Genomic DNA, 19,574 nt, shown 5'->3' with positions numbered 1-19,574 from the left:
CCCCACAGCATTGACTCCCCACACCTTTTGGTTGTAATTCACCTTTGCCCCCATATGCCCACTGCACGGTTCTGAACAATCACCCGATGGAACCCCAGGACTGTATTCACCCCATTCCTCTGACTGATTGACTTTGATAAGCAGCCCCGAGTCATGACTGGCCAGATACCTGAGCTTCCTGACTGACAAGATACCATTTTCATGACTGCTTTTGGTAACCCCACAAAACTGATGCTGCCTACACCCATGTACTGGGACAGATCCCCTGAACGTGACCAAGCCACAGACTGTCCTCTGACTGATGGTACTGGGGCTCCCCCGTCTAATGTCTGCTCCCCCCTCTCCCACCACCACCAGACAGAGAACTAGCCCTTACCAACAATGGTATTTGATTGAACAATGTTCAGTATTTGCCACATAGGGTGCTAGGTGTTAGATTGACATCTCAGTGTGCCTTACATCAAGATGTTCCAATACCCTTACAAACAGATCCCTACAGACCAGTATCAAAAGCACCCTGTATGTCTGTGCCGAACAGCCTCTCAATACTGCTGTCCTAATAACCTGCTGAAATGTTAATAGGCACAGTAAGGCAATGCAAGACTGGGGCGCTGTGGCATGCAGATGTAACTGTAATGTTATATTCCGCATTCTGTTCTATTACCCTGATGTACTTACATAAAGTATGATTTGTCTGGATATGATTTGGAGATGCTGGTTTTGGACTGGGGTGTACAAAGTTAAAAATCAACATCACCAGGTTATAGTGCAACAGGTTTATTTGGAAGCACTAGCTTTCGGAGTGCCGCTCCTTCATCAGGTGCTTCATCAAGAGCAGCGTTCCGAAAGCTAGTGCTTCCAATTAAACCTGTTGGACTATAACCTGGTGTTGTGCGATTTTTAATTTTGTCTGGATAGCACATAAAACAGTACTTTTCACTGTATCTCAGTACATGTGACAATAATAAATCAAATCAAATCAAATCAAAGATAGGTGTGAAGTGAGAAGGTGCTCAGAGAGCAAGTGAGCAGCCCTGAGATTCAGCCTGGTCTATTCTGTAAGCCCAGTGTCTCTCTCTGTATGCGAAATCTCCCTGCTACAACTTTTCAGTTAGTTGTTAGTGCACCCTGCAATGTAGGTTTGTGCTTCTTCAGCGGACTGCCAGTGTATTGACGAGGTGACATAGGGGTTGGCACCAGCCGTGGATGAGGGATACATGTGGCTGATGTCTGTGGAATTTGCCCTGAGCTGCTGTTTAGTCATGTGCAGCATGGAGTCCTTTCGAGCAAGCCTCAAGGCAAGTCCACGAGGTACCCGCTCTAGTTTCCATTACAAGTTTTCTTGATGTCCAGCTATTTTGGTGAATTTAGTAAAATAGAAACTGAATATTAATGAAGTGAGTTGTGCCATCAACACGTCATTTAACAAGAGATAATCCACCTTAACTGTCAACTCACTCTGTCTAGCAAGAAACTCACTGTACAGTTCTTCAAAAACATAAAAGATGGAGTGAGTTGCTCCCAACATTGAGATGGGGGTCTCTGGACTTTTCATCCATTTTGCCACAAATCGCGCCAGAGCCTACATTGCTCAGTCCCTTGTAAGATTCGACCAAAAATGACGAATAATATGATAGAGTGCTCTCATAGCATCAACTATTGGATGGACAGCCCCTGTCTCTTGCTCACAATGAGATATGAGCACTTCAATTAGTCTTCATGATTGTTAAAAAATTATTTTGAACATTTATGCTCATCGAGGCATCAGAACTGGATAATGTAAAGCTTTTGGAAAAGCGCAGCAGGTCAGGCAGCATCCAAGGAGCAGGAGAATCGACGTTTCGGGCACAAGCCCTTCTTCAGGAATCCTGAAGAAGGGCTTGTGCCCGAAACGTCGATTCTCCTGTTCCTTGGATGCTGCCTGACCTGCTGCGCTTTTCCAGCAACACATTTTCAGCTCTGATCTCCAGCATCTGCAGTCCTCACTTTCACCCCAATGTAAAGCTTTTATCAATTTTGTCCATGCAAGCAAAAAACACTTTCAAGTCAGGTGCAACAAAGGAAGCTTCTATCAACTCTGCTCAAATTCAAGATAGCATCCCTTCATGCACAAAGGAAGCTCTCCATTTCTTCCACTGTTACTCGACCCTGTGAAATGGTCAATCGTAATTATATAATGGTCAGTTTTGTGTTTCATGCCAAAGTCCAGGAGATATCTCATTTGGCATAAAGTTATAAAATGGTGGAACTATACTGAGCAGGTCTGGTTGCATTTGCAGAATGAAATACAGTTATCAATTCAGGTTGTAATCTTCATTAGTACTGATCAAGATCAAGACCTGAAATGCTAACTCTGTTTCTCTCCACAGATGCTGCCAGGTTAGCTAAGTTTTTCATGCATTTTGTGTTTTTATTTCAGATTTCCAGCATCCGCAGTATTTTGATTCTCATTTAGGATATGATCCCCTTAGATTTTGTTGTTGGACAGCATTTTAATCCTTCAAGCTGGCTAGATTCAGTTTGATTGCGAAATCAAAATGTGTTCTATTCCACTGCATCACTCTTTCAAGATTTTCTTAATCTTTACTTTATGAAGGACTTTAATGTTTCATGAAGATATTGATAAATTATCTCAGCTGAGATATTCCAGGAGTGTTAGGGCATGCATATAGTTCAACTTTGCATTGTAGATAAAGAATGCAGATCAGAGTCTGTCAGAAATTATAATTAAGTATTTATCAACCATACCTTGATAAGAGTGTTAACATGCCAAGCATTGACAGGTCTGTAGATGTACATTCTTAGGAAGTTGGAACTAGCACTGTTGCCTCATGTACATTAAAAATATTTTTTGATATTTTGCAGAGGATTATGAAACGATTAATAAAACGATATGTGCTCAAAGCACAGGTAGACAGAGGAAATGATGAAGTCAATGAAGGCAAGTAGTTCTATATGCACAAAAATGCTTCATAGTCTGGGTGCTTGCTTTAGCCTTCCATTTTCTGAAACAACATCAAACAAATCGGGCCAGTTTATGGTAGATATATACAGGTGTGCATTTGAGGGAACCAACAAGAGGGAATAATTTATTTGACCCCAGGCTCACCAATCGACTTGATGTAAATATATCTTTCCAGGGCACACTCAGTAGAAGTAACCATCACTCGATCCTTGTGGAGACCAAGTCCCTTCTTTATATTTAGGATGTCCTCCCTCAGATTGTTATGTTTTCTCTGAATATCCTTTACTTGACCATTATAATCAAGCTGGGAGATCAACCCTCGATCAATGAAGAGTGCAGGGCAGCATGCCAGGGACAGAACCAGACATGCCTAAAAATAACCTGTCAACCTGATGAAGCTACAACATGGGACACCTTGCACACCAAGGAGTAGAAGCAGCATGCAATAGACAGGGTTAGTCAAGCTACAACTAACAGATCAGATCTATTCATGATGAAGGGCTTTTGTCTGAATTGTCGATTTTCCTGCTCCTTGGATGCTGCCTGACCTGCTGTGCTTTTCCAGCACCACTCTGAGCCAAAGACCAGATCTAAGCTCTGCAGTTCTGCTACTTCCAGTCACAATTGGGGTTGGACAATTAAGCTACTAATAGGAAGTGGAGGGTACACAAACATCTCCAACCTCACTGATAGGTGAGCCCAGCACTTACATTCAAAAAACAAAGCCAAAGCATCTACATTCAACCAATTTGATTCACTACACATAATATAAAGAAATGACTGAAGACAGTGGTTATTGCAAAGACTATGAGCCCTGACAACTGTACCCAAGCCCTTTAGAACTAGCCACACTCATATATCAAGTTATTCCAATGCAAGTTTAACACAGGCATCTCCCCAACAATGTGGAAAATTTGCCAGTAGTGTCTTGCACACAAAAGCAGGACAAATCCAACCTGGTCAATCACCAACCATCTGTCTGTACTTGATCATCAGAAAAGTGATAGAAGGGATTGTCAACAGTGCGACCAAGTGAAATTTGCAAAGACATAACCTAGTCACTGACACTCAGGTTTGTTATCTAGCTCCTGACCTCATTACAGCCTTGGTGAATAGACAAATGAGCTGAACTCCAGTCGTGAAATGAGAGTGACATCCCTTCACTTCAAGGCAGCATTCAACTGAGTATGGCAGCAAGAAACCCAAACAAACCTGGTGTTTCTAGGAATCGGGGGAGAACATTGTGCTAGTTGGGCTCAAACCTACCACATTGGAAGAGAGTTCTGGTTTATGGAGACCAGCTGTAGGACATCTCTGCAAGAGATTTTCAGCATAGTGTCCTAGGCCCAATCATCCTATCTATGACATGAATGACCATCCCTCCATAATAAGGTTAAAGTGGAGATGTTCGCTGACAATTGCACAATTCACAATTCCTCACATACTGAAGCAGTCCACCTCCACAAGCAGCAAGGCATGGACAATGTCCAAGCTTGGACTGATAAATGTCACATAACATTCACTCCACACAAGTGCTAGGCAATGGCCATTTCCAATAAGATATAATGTAACTATTGCCATTGGATATTCAATGCCAGTACTATCATTGAACTCCCCACCCCCCACTATTAATATCACTTTCCATTTGCCTGGATGAATGCAGCTTTACTTAACACTTTAAAAAGTTTGACACCATCTAGGGCAAAGCAGCCCATTTGAGAGGCACTGTGTCCAAAACATTCAATATTCACTCCCTTTACCATCAACACACAGTAGCAGCACTGTGTACATCTACAAGATGCACTGCGGTAACTCACTAAGGATCCTTTGATAGCACCTTCCAATACTGGGACTTCCACCACCTAGAAGGACAAGGGCAGCAGATGCATGGGAACAGCACCACCTGCAAGTTCTTTTCCTGACTTGGAAATATATTGCTGTTCTTTCTCATTCGCTGGGTCGATATCCTGGGAATCTTTTCTTCACATGAATATGTTCCTACACCCAAAGACAGCATCGGTTCAAGAATGCTGCTCACCACCACCATTTACGGGCGATATAGGAATAGAGGGGTGACCTAGCCACAGTTGCCAACATCCAATGACTAAATAAAAGAACAAAAGGGATAATTTCTACATGATTGGGGCTCCCCAAACTTTTGTCTATTTTGACACCATTTGAGACTTGAAAATTGCTGGGCTTCTCAACAGGAGCGAGGTGGGTTCGCATTGGGGAGAGGGGAGGTTGCGGGAGCTATAAAATTGGGAGTCTGTTACTGGAAGAATGTACTGTTCTTAATCAGTCAGGGTTCCACAACCCTGATGCCTCAGGGTTCACAAATTTTCAGCTCTCTACCCAACTTGGGGTCCCAACCCCCACATTAAATAGATATACGTATCGTGATGCATAGGTTGAGCATTAAAATGCCTGTGAAACTCCATTTGACATCAGCGCAGACATAGGCAACAGACACAAGAGTCAATACAACAAAGAACAATCCCTTAGAACTTGAAAGTCCTCAAATGTAAGATATTTCTTCTCGTTTCTTCTCGAGCTAGTTTTAAAGTTTTGTAATGGAGTAAAGTTTTTGGTATAAATCAAATATCTCAAAGTCAACCAATTATATTGGGAGCTGCCTTCAGGGAACTTTGCCCAATTGCAATGTGATTCAAACACAGCCATAAAATGACATCTTTTAGTCCTAAACAACATTAAAGAAACATAAATTTCACTTCAACCAAATTTAATGTGTTGTCTTATTTTGAAAGGAGATGCATTTCTATGTATGTGCATTTTGTTGAGATAATCGCATTTTCCAAAACCTCACTTACTAACATTTCTATTGGTATTTCAGGGGAACTTAAGGAAATCAAACAGGACATTTCCAGTCTTCGTTATGAACTTCTGGAAGAAAAGTCACAAGCAACAGGGGAGTTGGCAGAACTCATTCAGCAACTCAGTGACAAACTTGGCAAAAATTTTAAAAAATAAATGAAAAAAAAGGACATAAAACAATACAAACCACCTCAGTAAACTTTAAAGAGATTAGATGTTTGGCAAAAAATTGTTTGAAATGAGGCAGGCAGTGAATTACTTTGTACAATGGGATTTCAGACAGGCAGTTTATTTCACTGTGCATTATGGGATGATACTGAAAGATAAGCCAATGAGGGAATGAATAAAAATGGACTGAAATTTAACAACAGCGGTAAGAAAATGTGAAGACTGAAGAGGATAGAATATGCATCACTGATACATGCAACTAAGATCTGCATTCAATAGATTATAAATTAGCCATCAACACCCACAATTTGTATGCCTTGCCAAAACAACAGCTGCTAGTGTCATGCTCAAGAATGTCCCCTTTACAGTAAAACATGAGACTTGGCAACAAAGCCTGATCCAAAGTATTTTATTTTAAAGTCTAATGAATGAACACTTACTATGCGAGAGTTAACTGAAAAGGTGAAATGAGTCAAGAAATGTCATCAAAACTTCTGATTTCCACCAGTCCCATTTTGGACTGTAATGCTGAAAATAATTCAAAAGTTCTGATTTTTAAAATAGAAAATTTTAACCATTTTTATCTGTCCATTATGACATGAATAATAGCTTATTAAGACTTCGAACAAACTTTCATCAGCAAGGTAAACATTAGAACACAGATGATGATCCCAGCTTCACTTAGTCTCAAGCCCAGCCATTGTTATTATTGTTGATTTTGTAAAAGGTGCCAACTGGACTGAAAATGTGCCCATTGTTCCCTCCGTTTAAATACTGATTTACATAATTTATGGCTTCATATTGAATTGCTTCACAGGCGCACAGGGCTTCCTTTTGTTCATCTGATGCAGATCAACATTCTTAAAATAATTCATAAATTCGATAAGAGTGTCACTGTCAAAAAAAACAATTTCAAGTTATTTTAAAAAGAAAAGCATTGAGGTCTCAGCAGTTATTTAAAAAATCGACTTTGTAGCTGTTTCAATAGTAGTCATAAATACAAAAGTTGTATCAATTAGCCAGCACAGTTTGAAAAATATATTGAGTACACCAATAGTTAACTGGTTAATGTTGAAAGTCTCTTGTACACTGTATTATTTTTAACTTAAATAAAAGTAGCCTTTGGCGTGATTTTACCACTGTCATTGAATATGTCAAAATTTACAATGCTTCAAAAAAATCTGCATTTTATTAAAAATGACTTGTACTTATATAACATCTTTCACAGCTTCAGGCCATCCCAAACCATTTTATAGCCAATACAACAGACCCCACCACCAAGGATATATTTCCCACCCCTCCCCTATCAGCGTTCCGGAAAGACCACTCCCTCCGCGACTTCCTCGTCAGGTCCACACCTCCCACCAACCCAACCTCCACTCCCGGCACCTCCCCCTGCAACTGCGAGAAATGCAAAACTTGCACCCACACCTCTCCCCTCACTTCCCTCCAAGGCCCCAAGGGATCCTTCCATATCCGTCACAAATTCACCTGCACCTCCACACACATCATTTACTGCATCCACTGCACCCGATGTGGCCTCCTCTGCATTGGGGAGACAAGCCGCCTACTTGCGGAACGTTTCAGAGAACACCTCTGGGACACCCGCACCAACCAACCCAACCGCCCTGTGGCTGAACACTTTAACTCCCCCTCCCACTCCGCCAAGGAGATGCAGGTCCTTGGCCTCCTCCATCGCCAGACCATGGCAACACGATGCCTGGAGGAAGAGCGCCTCATCTTCCGCCTAGGAACCCTCTAACCACAAGGGATGAATGCAGATTTCTCCAGCTTCCTCATTTCCCCTCCCCCCCACCTTATCTCAGTCCCAACCCTCAGACTCAGCACCGCCTTCTTGACCTGCAATCTTCTTCCCGACCTCTCCGCCCCCACCCCCTCTCTGGCCTATCACCATCATCTTAGCCTCCTTCCACCTATCGCATTCCCAATGCCCCTCCCCCAAATCCCTCCTCCCTACCTTTTATCTTAGCCTGCTTGGCACACCTTCCTCATTCCTGAAGAAGGGCTTATGCCCGAAACGTTGATTCTCCTGCTCTTTGGATGCTGCCTGACCTGCTGCGCTTTTCCAGCAACACATTTTTCAGCTCTGATCTCCAGCATCTGCAGTCCTCACTTTCTCCTAGCCAATACAACACACTTGACATGTCGTCACTGTTGTAATGATGTATGCAAATTTGAGCTCTGTGAATCTCTACAAACAGTAATATGATAATGACCAGAAAATTTGTTCTTGTGTGCTATTTGAGGAATAAATTGGTCAGGATGCCGAGTATATTTCCTCGATCATCTCCAAAATAGTACCATAATATCTTTAATAGCCAACTTTGGAAGTAGACAGGACATTAGTTTAATATCTAATCTGAAATATGGCACCTCTAGCAGCACAGCACTCTCTCAATACTGCTCTGCAGTGCAAACCTGGATTCTGTACTCAAGTGCCTGGAATGGGACATATGACCATTAATATAATAAAATATCCCAAGGCAATACATTGGCACTGAAAATTTGACACTTAATCGTATATTAGAGCAGATGATCAAAGGTTTGGTCAAAGATGTAAGTTGTAAAGGTGAGAAGAGAGGAACAGAGTTTAAGTTTAACAGAGTTTAAGTTGGAAAGGGTCTTGGCACCTGGACACATAGCCATCAGTGGTGAACCAAATAAGTTTGAGGGTACTCATGTGTCCAGAGTTTGCAGAGTGGAGATATCTCACTGAGTTGCGGAACTGGAGGAGTTTAGACAGGGAAGAATGAGGTCATGAAGGGATTTGAAAGCAAAGGTGAGAATCTAATAATTGGTAAACTATTTATTTTCACTTCAGTTTTAACATAGTATTTTGATGGTCATTCAAAAACCCCTAGATTATGGTGTAACTAAAGAATGTGAAAGGAAATACTAAAGTATACATTGAAAATTGCACTAGGAGGCAGTGCGACTTGTTGAGGTCCCAGTGTTTAATGCGCATCATGTATTAGAATAAGAGCCCACATCTATCTCTATAGGTTAGGATATTCATAGTTCCTACATGGTGATTCAAATAAATGTCTGAACGAAAAGAAAATCAAATCATAGTTGACGACACCTTGCAGAACATTCCTCACTTAAATATCTGTGTTTTGTTTTCCCTGGTGGTGGCTGTGCAATGAGTTCCAAGAACAAGAAGTTCAGCAGCAAGTAGGTAGAGAAAAACTAAGGTTTGGGAAGAAGGCAAGCCAAAGGTGGGGCAGGGATTCTCAAAGTAAAAACCGAGTTGGTGCGGGGAGGAAACACAACCTCTGATTTCATCAATACTTAATAATAACAAACAAAAATTAATCATGAAGTAATGCTGGTTATATTCAATATATTATTAACATTCAAATAACAAGTCTTTGACAGACTGTATATAATTGGTAATTATGGTTGTCATACCTGATATCTCAACTGTAATTAGTGGTAATCCTATAATCCATTGATGTTTACTCTGTGACTACAGCTAGAAGCCGCCTGGACTGCTCAAGGTGCAAACTAACTAATCAGGCAACCTCACTTTCCATTGGCTGCAACTCCCATCTGATAACTTTAGACTGTGGCTTGGACTCAGGCTGACTGAGGTGACAAATCTGAACTGGGAACCTAATTAAATTCTGTACTTGGATTTCACTCATTAAAATCATACGGCCCAGGTTGACCTGAACTCATTCTCAGAGGCACAGATCAGCCTTTTAGGACTGAGGCAGGGAAACATTGCTGGGTTGTGAATCCTTGGATTTCGCTGCCCAGAGAACTGTGGATCTTCAGTCATCAAGTATTTTCAAAGCAGTCATCAATAGATTTTTGTGCGCTAAGGTAATCAAGTGAAGTTAAGCGGAATGATGGAGTTCAAGTTGATCAGCCATGAATGAATGTTGACCGACAGAATGGACTCAAAATATGGCTCCAGCTCCCATTCCATAAGTTCTGAAGCAAAACACAAGTTTGGAGAAAGGGCTGCGTGCTCAGTGTTTCAGATGCTACTCACATTATCCTATAATCAGCTCAGTACCAACATGAACACATTACACTCTAGGGTTGGATTTGGCAAAGGCAAGATTTTCAAAAATGACAGAAATAACACTGCAGTGGGAGGCTATTCAGCCTTTATTACCTGTGCTGGATCCCTTACATGTAACTTGCAGATCCTCGGATCGCCAGAACATTTTATATCCTTCATTGTGAAAGACTTATCCCATTACCTTTCTAAATATTCTCTAGTCTACACCCCAATATATACCTGAAGCGTTTTGTGCAAGAACCCTCACTCCAAGTTCCTTCATTGAGAATCTTCAGTCTGATTCCCTTTCTCTCTGTTCATTCACAAATGGAAAGAATTGTGCCAGGCGTTATCCACTGTAAAAATCCCAGGTGTCATTCACAATAGACAATAGGTGCAGGAGTAGGCCATTCTGCCCTTCGAGCCTATACCACCATTCAATATGATCATGGCTGATCATCCTTAATCAGTATCCTCTTCCTGCCTTATCTCCATAACTCTTGATTCCACTATCCTTGAGAGCTCTATCCAACTCTTTCTTAAATGAATCCAGAGATTGGGCCTCCACTGTCCTCTGGGGCAGAGCATTCCACACAGCCACCACTCTCTGGGCGAAGTAGTTTCTCCTCATCTCTGTCCTAAATGGTCTATCCCGTATTTTTAAGCTGAGTCCTCTGGTTCGGCACTCACCCATCAGCGGAAACATGTTTCCTTCCTCCAGAGTGTCCAATCCTTTAATAATCTTATATGTCTCAATCAGATCCGCTCTCAGTCTTCTAAACTCAAGGGTATACAAGCCCAGTCGCTCCAGTCTTTCAACGTGAGGTAGTCCCAACATTCCAAGAATTGACCTTGTGAACCTACGCTGCACTCCCTCAATAGCCAGAATGTCTTTCTTCAAATTTGGAGACCAGAACTGCACACAATACTCCAGGTGTGGTCTCACCAGGGCCCTGTACAGCTGCAGAAGAACCTCTTTGCTTCTATACTCAATCCCTCTTGTTATGAAGGCCAGCATGCTTTTAGCCTTCTTCACTACCTGCTGTACCTGCATGCTTACCTTCATTAATTGGTGTACAAGAACACCCAGATCTCTCTGTACTGCCCCTTCACCTAAATTGATTCCATTTAGGTAGTAATCTGCCTTCCTGTTCTTGCCACTAAAGTGGATAACCATACATTTATCCACATTAAACTGCATCTGCCATGCATCTGACCACTCCCCTAACCTGTCCAGGTCACCCTGTAATCTCCTAACATCCTCATCACATTTCACCCTGCCACCCAGCTAAGTATCATCAGCAAATTTGCTAATGTTATTACTAATACCATCTTCTATATCATTAACATTTATTGTAAAGAGCTGCGGTCCCAGTACTGATCCCTGCGGTACCCCACTGGTCACTGCCGGCCATTTCGAAATGGAGCTGTTTATCACTACTCTTTGTTTCCCATCAGCCAACCAACTTTAAATCCAAGTTAGAACTTTGCCCCCAATACCATGCGCCCTAATTTTGCTCACTAACCTCCTATGTGGGACTTTATCAAAAGCTTTCTGAAAGTCCAGGTACACTACATCTATTGGATCTCCCTCGTCCATCTTCAGAGTTACATCCTCAAAAAATTCCAGAAGATTAGTCAAGCATGATTTCCCCTTCATATATCCATGCTGACTCTGACCTATCCTGTTACTACTATCCAGATGTGTCGTAATTTCATCTTTTATAATAGACTCCAGCATCTTTCCCACCACTGAGGTCAGACTAACTGGTCTATAATTTCCTGCTTTCTCTCTCCCACGTTTCTTAAAAAGTGGTACAACATTAGCCATCCTCCAATACGCAGGAACTGATCCCGAATCTATCGAACTCTGGAAAATAACCACCAACGCATCCACGATTTCTCGAGCCACCTCCTTCAGTACTCTGGGATGTAGACCATCAGGCACCGGGGACTTATCAACCTTCAGACCTAACAGTCTCTCCAACACCAATTCCTGGCAAATATAAATTCCCTTAAGTTCGGGTCCTTCAGCCACTGTTACCTCCGGGAGATTGCTTGTGTCTTCCCCAGTGAACACAGATCTGAAGTACCAATTCAATTCTTCAGCCATTTCTTTGTTCCCCGTAATATATTGCCCTGTTTCTGTCGTCAAGAGCCCAATTTTAGTCTTAACCATTTTTTTGCCTTTCACATACCTAAAAAAGATTTTACTATCCTCCTTTATATTTTTGGCCAGTTTACCTTCATACCTCATTTTTTCTCTGCATATTTCCTTCTTAGTAATCCTTTGTTGTTCTTTAAAAGCTTCCCAGTCCTCCGTTTTCCCACTTATCTTTGCTATGTTATACTTTTTCTCTCTTAACTTTATATGTTTCTTAACTTCCCTCATCAGCCACGGCCACCCATGCCTCCTCCGAGGATCTTTCTTCCTTTTTGGAATGTACTGATCCTGCATCTTCTGCATTATACACAGAAATATCCGCCATTGTTCCTCCACTGTCATCCCTGCTAAAGTATTGCACCATTGAACTTTGGCCAGCTCCTCCCTCATAGCTCCATAGTTCCTTTTATTCAACAGAAATATTGTCACTTCCGATTGTACCCTCTCCCTCTCAAATTGCAGATTGAAACTTATTGTATTATGGTCACTACTTCCCAATGGCTCCTTCACTTCGAGGTCCCTGATCAATTCTAGTTCATTGCACAATACCAGATCCAGAGTTACCTTCTCCCTGGTAGGCTCCAGCATCAGCTGTTCTAAGAATTCATCTCGGAAGCACTCCACAAAGTCTCTTTCTTGAGGTCCAATACCATCCTGATTCTCCCAGTCTACCTGCATGTTGAAATCCCCCATAACGACTGTAGTAACATCTTTGCGACAGGCCAATTTCAGCTCCAGATTCAACTTACATCCGACATCCAGACTACTGTTTGGGGGCCTGTAGATAACTCCCAAGAGGGTCTTTTTACCCTTAGAATTTCTCAGTTCTATCCATACTGACTCTACATCCCCTGATTCTAGGTCCCCCCGCACAAGGAACTGAATATCATCCCTTACCAACATGGCCACCCCATCCCCTCTGCCCGTCAGTCTGTCCTTACAAGTTACATCTCAGTTGGCATCTAAGCCACTTATCACTTGACAATCATTCTTTTTCCCAAAAAGAAACAAAGCAAAATTAAACAATTTGATGTAAATGAGATGGAAGTCATTCAGAAGCTGAAAGGAATTAAAACAAGTAATTTTACTAAACATTTTAACTCAACGGGCTCTTTTTAAGAAAACCATTGCGAATATTGCTTGGTGGAGTTTTATTAAAAGGCAGCTTAATTCATTAACTTGATAAACAACAGTTGATTGAACAGTTCTACTGAAACGAAGCATTATTTAATAAAACATTAATTAATAATCTGAGAGATTAAAATCTTATTTTAAAAAATAGGCTTAGTTTTGCACGTCACTATTAAATGGCCTGCAACTATTTTCTTCAGATATTTATGCAATTTTCTTTTGAATATGGCCAGTAGATCTGCTTCCATTACACATTTATGTAATGCATTCCAGATCACTTGCAGAATAAAGCAATAGCAGAATCTCACTGAGGCCTGAACAAAGTGGATTATGGCAAGAAATAGTGCACGATCCAGTGTGAAGTCTGGTGATGCCAATCTCAATGTTGGGAGCAACTCACTGCATCTTTTATGCATTCAAAAATGAAATAATGGGGGATTCAAGATGGCGGCAATCTAGGAGGTTCATGTTGCAGAGCTCCACACCGCAGCACAAGCGGGACGAACTTCTAACCGGCCAGGCTGGACCATTGTGATATCCTAGGACTCTGGAAAGATCGTGGAGTCCCAGGAAACCGTGAAAAATTAACTTCCCTGGATGGCAAAAAACGCAGGTATGCCGAAGAAGGGAGGAGGAGCGCCCGAGGCCAGGCCGCCGCCCAGCCTGCAGGATCCTTGCACTCGATTACCTACTAGGCCCTAGTGAACGAGCTCGCGAAATCTCACGAGATGTTGGGTAAGCAGATAGGTGAGAAGCTGGTCCCGATCTCTAACATACTGCAGAAGCATAAGCAGCAGCTGGGAGACCTGGAAAAGAGGACAGATGCGGTTGAACACAGAGTCACAGTAGTGGAAGCTCCAAAGATAGGATCCAAGCCCTGGAGATGCAGATCCGTAGTTTGCATGACCAAGTGGATGATCTTGAGAACAAGGGCAGAAGAAAAATATTCGGATCATTGGTCTGCCTGAGGGTAAGGAAGGTTTGCGGCCGGCGGAATTTATTGAGGACTGGTTGCTGAAATTCCTTAACTTGGAGGCTGGCATGAGAGACTTGAAGATTGAGAGGGCTCATCAGGTCACAGCGTGGAGATCAGGCCTGGGTCAACGTCCTCGTCCTTTCCTGGTGCAGTTTCACCATTATAAAGATAAGGAGGGAATCGTGGAAGCTTCCAGAATCCAGGGAAAGGATCTGAAGGCCCTAATTTATGAGGGCTCTAAGATCGTTCTTCCAGAATTTCTCAGTGGCGGTGATCCAGAAAAGAGAATCCTATGATGGTGTCAAGAGAAGACTGAGGGAGCTTGGGATCCAGTACTCTGAGGTATTCGGCAGTGCTTCAAATCACCTTAGATGGATCCATACGTCTCTTTGACAGGTCAGAGAAGGCAAGAGACTTTATGGACAAATTAACCTAATCTGAACAATTTAGTATGTACAAATAGCAGTGTTGTTTGGATATGTCTTGGGTGTTTTACAAAAAAGGAAGTCCAGTTGGAGCTTTAGAGTCATAGAGTCATAGAGATGTAGAGCATGATTTAAACTACGTTTGGCGGCAGTTGAGATGTGCACTTTTAATTTCTAAGTTAAGTTATACCAAAGGATGGTTCTTTAAAAAAAATCTTTATTCATACTGCTATTCCATGGTGTATTTACTTTCTTTTCTGTTTGTGTTTGCGTTGTCACTCTAGCTAAGAGGAGGGAAAATGGTTGGGATTGGCAAGATTCTAGATTAGAGTGGTGCTGAAAAAGCACAGCAGGTCAGGCAGCATCCGAGGAGCAGGAAAATCGATGTTTCAGGCACAAGCCCTTCATTAGGACACATTCTAATCTAGACTCTGATTTCCAGCATCTGCAGTCCTCACTTTTGCCTGGGATGGCTCGATGCCTTCTTACAGGCAGTTTGGGCTGGGTAGTTTTTTTCCAATGCACACAGATGTCACAGCAGGATTGATTTTTTCTGACCCCTGTGGCAACCCTGGACTTGATGGTATCTTGTATGATTGGGTAATATTACCATCTCTGATCACTCTCCAGTGTACTTGTTGGTTAAGATTAAGGATGTTACAGTGGGTTCGAGGTACTGGTGAATGGATCGCTTTATCTTCAGGGATAATAAGCTTGTGGAATATTTCTCTAGGGAATTTTGGGCATTCCTAGACATTAACTCAGGCTCGGTTAGTAGCCCGTCTGTCCTTTGGGAAACTGCCAAAGCCTATGCCAGGGGGTTAGTTTTTCCTACTCTGCAAGTAGGAAGGGTGAGTAGCAACGTCTCCTCAAAGCACGGTTGAAGGCAGTCGAGAAGGCTCTTAAATGTGGACTTTAAAATCCTCTCAAAGACTCTTGCATTAAGGCTGGAGACTGTGTAACCTTCTATTGTTAAAGAGGACCAGAGGCTTCATAAAGGGCCGCAGAACCTCCAATAATGTTAGGAGGCTGCTTAATGTAATTCAAGCATGTCAACAACAGTCAATACAAAGATTGGTGATTTCTCTAGATGCAGAGAAGGCATTTGAGCAAGTTGAGTGGCTGTACCTTTTCTATACTCTGGAGCAGTTTGGCTTGCACTAAGTCTTTATAAGATGGGTAAAGGTTCTCTACACTGACCCTCTTGCTGCGGTCATCACTAATGGGATGTGATCCAGCAATTTTAACATTTATAGGGGCAGCTGGCAAGACCTTCTCCTTTTGCCATTGCTTTTCATGTTAGTAATTGAACCATTAGCGAAGGCCATTCATGGGATTCCCAATATATCAGCTCCAGAAGTGGGGTGAAAATTTCATAAGATTTCATTGTATGCGGACTATGTCCTAATTTTTTGTCAAATCCAGCAGTTTCGGTGCCTTGCCTGATACAATGCATCAGTGTGTTTGGTGCTTTTTTGGGGTACAAGATTAATCTTAAAAAATCAGAGGCTAGGTCTATGAGTGCGAATCTCAATTTGTGTATTTGGGCATATTCGTTATTCTAGTTCTAGATCGGCTGTTCAAAGACAATTTTGTTCAATTATTTGACAAAAGCAAACAAGACCTTCAAAGATGGGAGGTGCTTTTAGTCTCGTGGTTGGGTTGGATAGCGCTTATTAAGATGAATATCCTGCCCCATTTGTTATACCCTATAGGAATGCTCCTCCTGATTTTCAATAAGCATTCAGGAGACAGAACGGTTGGTTCAGCTCCTTTACCCGGCAGCATAATGACCCCTCATTAAATTAGCTAAACTGTAATTGCTTCACAGATTGGGTGAAGTGGACCTTCTGGACATTAAAAGCTACCCACTAAGCTTGTTTTATCCTGTGAGTGATTGGGGAACCTTCTTTCAATATGGTTAGATATCGAAGTTTGCAGGCAAGGTGCCCCCATACTAGCTTGTTGTTTCTGGATGAAATGGGGACAGTTAGAGAATATTGCCATAACGCAATAGTTATCAATACTGCTAAAGCATGGAGGGCAATTCGACAGAGATAAGGCAATATTGACAAAACAACTTCCTTTACTCCTATAGTTGTTATGCTGGGTTTTCAATGGGGATGATAGATTCAGGATTCAAATGTTGGGCAGCTAAGAGTGTGTCTTACATGGAAGATTTATTTGAGGAAGACAAAATGATGTCCTTTGATCAGTTAACACAGAAATATGAGCTATCTAACAGGGACCTCTTTCATTTTTTTCAAATTAGGGATTTTATTCAAAAAAGACTACACTTTTGATTAATCCCTACAAATCCGGCATAGAGAGGAGGGTGCTCAATGCTAAGAGTACACTTTCTGTCAGCACTTTATATCATCCATCAGGGGTCCCCCTCAGATGAATTTGATCAACTCTGTAGGGTGAGAGAGAGAGCTAGGTGTTGAAGATTCCTCAGGGGCATGGGAAGATATTTGGGAAAACACAAGAAAGATTTCAATTTGCAATAGGACCTATGCTTTACAGTTGAAGATTCTCCAGAGGGTCCACTTGGCTGCGGACAGTTTGTCAAAATTTAAACCAGGGGTATCTTTAACATCCCAAGTGCAAGGTCTGTACGAGCATTCTTAGCCACTGTCTTTGGTTTTATGGTAGGCTTCAAACATACTAGAGTGTTGTGGCGGGTGTAATGGAGAGGATTTTGAGTGCAAGGGTGAAGAAGGACCAGATGTCTCTTCTTCTGGGCCTGCCCAGTGTGTTCCCTGCAGACGCGCATAAGAAAAATCTTTGCAATATCCTTATTTTCTGTACCAGAAAGAATATCTTGCTAGGTTGGGTATCCAAAAACCCTCCAAACCTGCTGTGTTAGTGGAATATTGATATGGAGCATATCCCCTTGGATATTCTCACAAGTATGGTACACCACAAAACTAAGAATTTTTATAAGGCATGACAGCCCTTTTTGGAATACCTTGACACAGATTTATCAGCCACACTAATAAGGGCTTTTATATAGCCATAATGATTGTGTTTTACGAGTCTAATATCCAAGGAGGAGGAAATGTGAACGGATGATTGTCTTGTTTGGCTGAATTTATTACCATCTATTAGCTCGTTGTTGGTTATTATTTATTTAGTTAAATAGTTAGTTGGCTTATCTATTATATATTTTTCTATATATTTATACATTTGTACATGAGGGCAGGTGGGTTTCTTTGTACTTGCTTGTGTTCTTTCTTTGTATTGTTTTATATTTGTTATAATATTTTTAAAAATCTATTTTTTAAATAAAAATATTTTTAAAAAATGAAATAATGGGAATCCAGAGACTGTATATTCCTGTTAGAGCAGAAGTTAAGGCTAGTAGGTGTAGAGAATGCTGGAGAATAGAGAAAGAGTTGGTTAAGAAAAAGAAGGAAGCATATGTGAGATATAGACAGGAGAGACTGAGTGAATCCTTAGAAGAGTATGAAGGCAGGAGGAGTATACTTAAGAGGGAAATCAGGAGGGCAAAAAGGGGGCATGAGATAGCTTTGGCAAATAGAATTAAGGAGAATTCAAAAGGCTTTTATAAATACAATGATCAGGAAGGCAGCTTATATGTGGAGCCACAAGAGATGGGGGAGATACTAAATGAGTATTTTGCATCTGTGTTTACTGTGGAGAAGGACAGGGAAGATATAGAACTTGGGGAAATAAATGGTGACATTTTGAAAAATGTGTATATTATATAGATGTTAGTTCTGGATGGCTTGAACCATATAAAAGTGGATAAATCCCCAGGACCTGATCAGGTGTACCCTAGAACTCTGTGGGAAGGTAAAAAGGTGATCGTTGGGGCCCTTGCTGAGATATTTGTATCATCAACAGTCACAGGTGAAGTGCTGGAAGACTGGAGGTTGACTAATGTGATGCCACTATTTAAGGGAGGTGATAAGGAAAAGTCAGGGAACAATAGACTAGTGGTTTATATCTTTCCCCTCTCACCCTAAACCTATGCCCTCTAGTTCTGGACTCCCTTCCACAGTGAAAAGACGTTGTCCTATCCTTGCCCCTAATGATTTTATAAACCTCTATAAGGTCACTCCTCAGCCTCCGATGCTGCAGGGGAAACAGCACCAGCTGGTTCAGCCTCTCCCTATAGCTCAAATAGCATTGAGTATAGGAGTTGGGAGGTTATGTTGCAACTGTACAGGACATTGGTTAAGTGGGCAAGTTGTTGGAGGGAATCCTGAGGGACAGGATTTACATGTATTTGGAAAGGCAAGGACTGATTAGGGATAGTCAGCAAGGCTTTGAGTGTGGGAAATCGTGTCTCATGAACTTGACTGAGTTTTTTGAAGTAACAAAAAGGATTGATAATGGCAGAATGGTGGACATGATCTATATAGACTTCAGTAAGCCGTTCGACAAGGTTCCCCATGGGAGACTGGGTTAGCAAGGTTAGATACCATGCAATACAGGGAGAACTAGCTATTTAGATACAGAACCGGTTTGATGGTAGAAGACAGATGATGGTGGTGGAGTGTTGCTTTTTAGACTGGAGGCCTGCGACCAGTGGTGTGCCACAAGGATTGGTGCTGGGCCCATTACTTTTTGACATTTATATAAATGATTTGGATGTGCACAAAGGAGGTATAGTTATCAAGTTTGTTGATGACACCAAAATTGGAGGTGTAGTGGACAGCGAAGAAGGTTACCTCAGAGTACAATGGGATCTAGATCAGATGGGCCAATGGGCTGAGGCGTGGCAGATGGAGTTTAATTTAGCTAAATGCAAGGTGCTGCATTTTCGGAAAGGAAATCAGAGCAGGACTTATACACTTAATCGTAAGGTCCTGGAGAGTTTTGCTGAACAAAGAGACCTTGGAGTACAG

At 41.8% G+C, this 19,574-nt stretch overlaps 1 protein-coding gene across 1 annotated transcript in view; it reads left to right on the top strand.

Moving 5' to 3' along the window:
* Positions 1–7,011, top strand: part of LOC140492060 (short transient receptor potential channel 7) — a 151,576-nt gene extending 144,565 nt beyond the window's left edge. Inside the window, exons 11-12 of the mRNA XM_072590725.1 lie at positions 2,866–2,941; positions 5,820–7,011. Coding sequence (XP_072446826.1) covers positions 2,866–2,941; positions 5,820–5,956 — 213 coding nt within the window. The 3' untranslated portion in view covers positions 5,957–7,011. The remainder of the gene's footprint in view (positions 1–2,865; positions 2,942–5,819) is intronic.
* Positions 7,012–19,574: the final 12,563 nt, after the last annotated feature.

This window comes from Chiloscyllium punctatum, chromosome 20, assembly GCF_047496795.1.
Source record: "Chiloscyllium punctatum isolate Juve2018m chromosome 20, sChiPun1.3, whole genome shotgun sequence".
Classification (NCBI taxonomy): Eukaryota; Metazoa; Chordata; class Chondrichthyes; order Orectolobiformes; family Hemiscylliidae; genus Chiloscyllium; species Chiloscyllium punctatum.
The sequence above is the reverse complement of the archived record's forward strand: the minus strand, read 5'-3'. Positions and strand labels throughout refer to the sequence as shown.